Source organism: Mesoplodon mirus (assembly GCF_964341445.2).
Source record: "Mesoplodon mirus genome assembly, contig: HAP1_SCAFFOLD_3311, whole genome shotgun sequence".
NCBI classification, from domain to species: Eukaryota; Metazoa; Chordata; class Mammalia; order Artiodactyla; family Ziphiidae; genus Mesoplodon; species Mesoplodon mirus.
This window is the reverse complement of record NW_028294042.1, coordinates 25946-31945: the sequence shown is the minus strand read 5'-3', so window position 1 is coordinate 31945 and position 6000 is coordinate 25946. Positions and strand designations below refer to the sequence as shown.

Here is a 6000-nt window from a genome sequence, read left to right as displayed (position 1 = left end):
CCTAACCGCCTCTCACTTACTTCCTAGTCAAAGATTCCTGGGCTTTGGCCGAACTGACTTGTAAAATACAATCTGCACTGTAAGAGAGCATATCGATGCAGGCATGCACAACATATCTATGCAGAAACAAAAAGTATGTGCCGAGTCAGTGCAGCGTAAAAAGGGAGTCCGTCCCCTTGATCCACCTGCGTATCTGGGAATCACAAGGTCGCTTTTGGTCCGGGTTTGACCCCCTATCTGCTACCTGGGGACGCGCCACCTAGCCTCGCGACTAACTGGCTAAAGATCTTTCAGTGAGGAAAACCCTCAGTGAGTGGATATCCGTGGGGTAGTACACGTAACGTACATAAACGTACATACACCTAGATCCATAGTGAGAAAAATCCTCAGTGAATAGAGATCGTAGGTTTCTGACATCTTCCATAATGACTCTACAACTAGAACTCTTAGACTGATGAAGTGTTTCATGAAGAAATCCACCAGTTCAAATAAATAATTAAATAAATGCACAGTTGTAATTGTTTTGACGAAAGGTGGAGATGAATGATATGCGAGTATGATGTCGAAAAAAATCAGGGCGGTTAACGGTTATAGCAATAAAAATATATTATTGTAATCTACCGCTGGCTAATCAAGCGAGAAATTGACAGCTTTATAGAATTTTATCATCTGCAAGATTCACGCTCAATTTCGTTGCAAATGACGACAATGCTATTGTTGGATCATATTCAACAATTATCCAGTCTTGTGATTATCGATATCTAAAAGACACTTGTTAACCAAGGCAAACTGGGAATAACAGAAGAATAATGGCTGACCTGTAATTTGCTCTCGTATGATTCATAAACAAAAAGATACAACAAAAGTAGAAAAGTGAAAAAAAAACAGGAAAGCTTAAATATGGTTTCAAGAATCTGTAAGTGAAGCAAGTTCTAATACAAGTAATCAATCACCTCAACATGCAAGAAAATCTAACTGCAAGTTCTAATACAAATAATCAATCACCTCAACATGCAAGAAAATCTAACTCCAACAGAACGCCGTTTCTTCCATCTGTCTTCCAGTCCTAGCTAAGAATAAAGCAAAAGGGTGGAGATAAAATTTCGGTGAAGATAAAATTTTGGGAATAGTCAAGGAGTCTCATTTCGGAACAACCCCTGTCACCGATTGTCGTATAGGATTTACTATTTTCACGACTAGATTCGATAAGTCATTCATTTTGTTTAGCAAAAAAAGGACTAGGTTTCGAAATGACGTGCACTTTGTTGAAACCGTTCAGACTGTTTTTGAACTCTTCCTCCTTTCAGGTGTTCTGCAAACGTCCAACGACAGTCAATTGGTGAGCGTGGATTTTTTCTACAGTATCTCGAATAGTTTTTTAGGGGTCAACCTCGATCCCTGTCGTTGTTGTTGGGAAGCGATTTTTTTCTTATATAACAGTTTTCTTGATCAAGAATCCTAACTGTAATAGAAAGCTTCTCCTACTATCTGCTCTATGCGACCTGGGAAACGTTCCCCCTTGCTTCAAATTGCGGTCATTGATAGTTATGACCAACTCGAACTCATAAAGGGAATTGAACAAATTGTCACACGGGGAATAGTTAAACAAGAAATAGAGCTTAAAATGATGAATGCAATGAAAGGATTTTTAGCACAAAACATGTATAACAATCATAACGTTGAAAACAAAGCCCTTTGATTATTTATTGGCAAAGCAATAACAATTATATCAACTTTAATTATTAACTGTCTATTTCTTTTTATCGGTAGTGTTATTATTACTAATCGAAATATAACTGCTAACTGTCTTAGCAGTTATATTTCGATTAAACCAGTAATAGTTTTCATCACTGAGGTAAACTGCAATAAACGATACAACTACATTTCTTCTAAAATCACTTTTTTAAAACTATGTTTTGCTTCTAAAAATATTCCGCTTCAGATAACTTCTATAATAATACCAAGGAATGTGTGATGTGTTCGATAATTACGCTTTGGTGATAAAGTAGAACACTGAACATAAACTATTAAAGAAAACACTCAAAATTCTAAATCATACCAAAAATTTGATAATATGCTGAAGGATCAGTCATAACAGTTGTGACGGCTGACTAGAGATAAAGGATAGTGTCGAGAATAATTACTCTTGTGGTAAATGGCACAGAAACTTTAATAGAAGTGTAAATTAAATCTAAAATTTTCTTCTACCATTTTTGTGCATTAGTAAACGATTGACTTGATTTATTTATCTTGTATTATTGATTCAAAAACATTTTTTAAAACTTTTTCTCTTACATTCTGCAAGCACGAATTTGTTAACGTATTCATCAATGTTTGAAAGCAGCTGTTAAAGTTTCTAGTAAAGTGAAACGGAGTAATTGTTATTCGTTTAAGATTAGCCGAAACGAACAATTAACAAATAAGCGACACCATCGAAAAACTACTCGTATTGCCAGTTCCAGCTCTCAGCTCTGTTTCGACTTCTATCGATAGATTTGCAATATCTAAATCTTTTCCAGAGTGTTTCAGCCATTACATTGTGTTAACATAGCCTCATGATGTAATCTGCTATTCTTTACCTGCTTTAGAGATCTTTTCACTAGGTAAAGCAAGGTGATGTGCACGTGTAGCGCAGTGTTTAGAGGTGCCTTGCAATAGAAAGTGTTTCGCCTTGAAAGCCAACGAAACTAAACATTCCGTCACTCCACAACGATATCAGTCTTCTCCGAAAGAAGAAAATCACTGACCTGATATAACGAAGACACCGTCATTGTCTATGCCAAATATGCATTCAATAACCTCATCCATGTTCAATAGAGTTTAATGCATTATGAATCAGGCAGAGATGAATCAACACCGAAAGCTTTACCCTTTTTCGTTTAATGCTGGTCCAGTGAGGAATTACTGCGCCCGTACCATCTCACTATCTATACTTTCTATCTGTGTAAGTTACTCGGCACAAAACCAAAAAAATGGCCCTGTCGTGGTGAGGTTGTCAAACAAGTGTAATGGTTAGAAGGAACTTAACCACATCTGCACCTTATAAAAAATGAGCAAAAAATCAATACGGAATATCACTAACTACAAGCAAATACGCAACAAGACATCATTTCAGTGCCCGAAGCCTCACTTGGACAAGTTTTAATATCTGATCAATCACAGCATTCTATCTATTGCACTGCCGAAGCTGAACTATAGTTAAAAGTGTGCCTTATGGATTTGCAAATCTTCGAGCCTGATGGCGATCCAATAAAGCAAAAGTGCTCTACCTCTCATATCTAATCTAGTCAACCATTCGTAATCGACCATCACCAAAAACTTAGTAAAAATAAACCATGTGATATGTGATCACTTGTTGAAGAGAGCATATGCACAAAAATCTGCAGCTCCATGGATTACGAAGCTCTTTAGGTTATCTCTTAATTGTCCTTTGAATGATTTAGATGTCAAACGATGATCTACCATTCAAACAGCAACGGTCTATCAGAAAGTAGCCTCTGTTTTATTATCCGTTCTAGCTTTCGTTTCCACTGTAATGGTTTTTGTATATTATATTGAATTGGAATTCAATAGAACATTGTTAGTTCCTTATGAAAAAGCAGCAGTTGCCACGAAAAGTATTTCATTCTCTTGATTTATGAGTGTAATATAATACCGTTAGTATATCAACTTGTTATCCACGGAACTGGGTATCCTTGCAGCAGCTGCAGTTGGAAAAGAATTGACAAAGTTGTACACATAAGTTCAAGTGTTTTTTTTTAATAATGTGAATTTGAAATGTGTAACTGATTGCCCGTTGTTATCTTTCGGGTATTTGCGTAATATGAACGTAAAACATCTCAGCTCAATTTTTTATTAACCCTATATAAATAAAGTCGCACACTGTTGTTGGGGCTATGGTTTACGTCCTTTTTCTTTTACCTTCGCGGTAGGTCCCGTTGATAATTGCAAGCTGTATCAACTGGCCTCGTTTATAGTCGTCGTAAGCAGGTTTCAGGAGATGGCGAATTCTTTCAACGCCTCGTCGAAGTTTCTGTTGACATCTGTATTAAAATTAGTGAAATTTTTGAAATGAGATGATATTTGGAGCAGTTTAGTTTCTTTCTTTGATCTCTAAACTGAGCAAACACGAAAATGGGATTCTTTAGAGGAACTGACAAAAAAGCATTTTAGTCGGTTAAAATGACTTAAGCGGTTAATATAAACAAACGAGTCTCATATTATAAGGTAAAAGGACGAACACATTATGATTGTGGTCCACAGCGGTGACGAGGACGTGTAATGGTTCTTCAAGGTGCTCATAACCTGGTCTTCGGCGAAGTCGCTGCTCCCTACTAGGGTCCTGTGTGAACGGTAAAAATAGCTCTCAAGTTAAGTTGGTAAAGTGGGAAACCTAGGTGGCCACATACATACTTTGATACTTCCTTTTCCGCGAACCAGGATTTGACATCCGGTGTCTGATTCAAGTTGTCTCACACTCATTCCTGCCGGGGCCGATAATGCGACCAATTAAGTTGCACTTTAAACTGGAATTTGTTCGTGTAAAATAGTAAATGATGAATTTCCCTGATTCTGTGATAGTTTTTAAGAACGGTAGCAAATTTTCACCACAATGTGCCTTTTCGAATGGTATTGTGCTTTGTATAAAAACATAATAGACAGGTTCTTTCTTTTACACAGAAACAGTACCCTTTGATTATACGACCGTGTGACTTTGGAATGTGAACCTTTTCATTTAGTGTGAAAGTGTGCTGATGTGCATTTTTCGTCATTGCCTGAAAATTATGTTGGCTTTCGAAGAGTTGCGTTTTCATTGTTTTTGTATTTCTAAGAAACAAATGTGGTAGTCGTTGTTATAGCAAATGTTAACTATCTCGTTTTCTATTGTATAGCGATTTTCAAGCATTTGCTGAGAATCTAATTACAATCGAAATCTTCATACAATCTGCATTTTCGAATTAAATAGAGATTGTAAATTACTAAAATTGGTGCAAGCTTTCAGACATACTGGTATAGGAGTTAATATAAATAAAGTAAACAAAAATGAATTACTTCAGGTGATGAGCGCTTAGCGTTTGTGATACAGTGCAGAGCCCGATTCATGTTTTCCACAAGAGCTTCCGAAAGTTTCTGTGCATCTGCATTTGTCGGTGCCGTTACTTTGCTATCCTCATCATCATTCGTATTTGCTATCGATTGAGAAATTGCACATGATGGATTAAACTTTCTGCATATACGAAAGATCTCTTCCATTACAAGCATCTGAAACAGAAACCTCTGTTCGATTACATTCTTATTTCAAGGCGGCGGAACGCATAAGGAAACGGCAGTTGTCATAAAAAAGGAGTTTTGATGGTTGAGAATCGTATTAGTTTTTTCACTTGGAAGTTGTTAACGTTCCGCTTTCATAAGCGACATTAAAGATGTTCTATTACAAACAGCGACTTACGTCATAGTAACGAACGGTTTTCAATAGCACATATAAATTGAATTCAATGGTAAAGATTCATACCTCAGAATTGGAGAGAAAATTTAGGATCTGCTCGTTGTAACACTGATATCTGACGCGCTTCGTTTATCAATTCGGAGAGAGACCTCGTCCGAAAAATTTAATTTTAAACATTTTAAAGTGGTAGATTTGCTGCCACATTTTCATGATATATACTTTATCCTTTCCTGGATCCTAATCTATTTTTCGTGTATCGTTACATTGAAGTTTCGATAGTATGTATTCTCTCATGAGTTTAGAGTATTTTAAGCACGTTTAGGTCGATGACTACATTATTCAATTGAAAAATACATTCATTTTTCATTCTACAATTCGTCCATATAAAGTACGAATTCGATTTGTCATAATAATTAACACACGATAGCACTTTTTCAGAATTATAAGGAGACATTCGTAATAACGCTTTAGTTAGATATTTTCATGGACCAAAGATCAAGTGGTCAACTCGTTAAGTTACTATGATTATAACTGTTTCAAGAAATAGCCATTAG

The 6000-nt window shown here is 36.3% G+C and overlaps 1 protein-coding gene across 3 annotated transcripts; it reads right to left on the bottom strand.

Annotated features, from left to right (window-relative positions):
• Nucleotides 1–3665: 3665 nt before the first annotated feature.
• On the bottom strand, nt 3666–5959 carry LOC309798411 (protein quaking-B-like). Of its 3 annotated transcripts, XM_082646602.1 has the most exons (6): nt 5513–5959; nt 5053–5262; nt 4690–4775; nt 4414–4526; nt 4242–4342; nt 3666–4043 (listed from the first exon to the last, which is right to left on the bottom strand). In XM_082646602.1, exons 4-6 carry the CDS (start codon nt 4480–4482, stop codon nt 3902–3904), a joined length of 312 nt encoding a protein of 103 aa, XP_082502728.1. In that variant the 5' UTR covers nt 4483–4526; nt 4690–4775; nt 5053–5262; nt 5513–5959; the 3' UTR covers nt 3666–3901. The 3 variants fall into 3 exon arrangements, with proteins under 3 accessions (XP_082502728.1, XP_082502729.1, XP_082502727.1); XM_082646603.1 differs by lacking the exons at nt 5053–5262; nt 5513–5959 and having other exon boundaries at nt 4690–5035; XM_082646601.1 differs by lacking the exons at nt 3666–4043; nt 4242–4342 and having other exon boundaries at nt 4355–4526.
• Between the last annotated feature and the right edge of the window lie 41 nt (nt 5960–6000).

What these genes read in the sequence shown, in the direction of transcription:
- LOC309798411 (XM_082646601.1), bottom strand. Translation starts at nt 5,262, where the DNA reads ATGCTTGTAATGGAAGAGATCTTTCGTATATGCAGAAAGTTTAATCCA. An exon ending in CTAAGCGCTCATCACCTGAA is followed by an intron (nt 4,776 to 5,052) that starts GTAATTCATTTT and finishes CATAATTTTCAG; the next exon opens with GCAATGACGAAAAATGCACA. An exon ending in CACGGTCGTATAATCAAAGG is followed by an intron (nt 4,527 to 4,689) that starts GTACTGTTTCTG and finishes AACAAATTCCAG; the next exon opens with TTTAAAGTGCAACTTAATTG.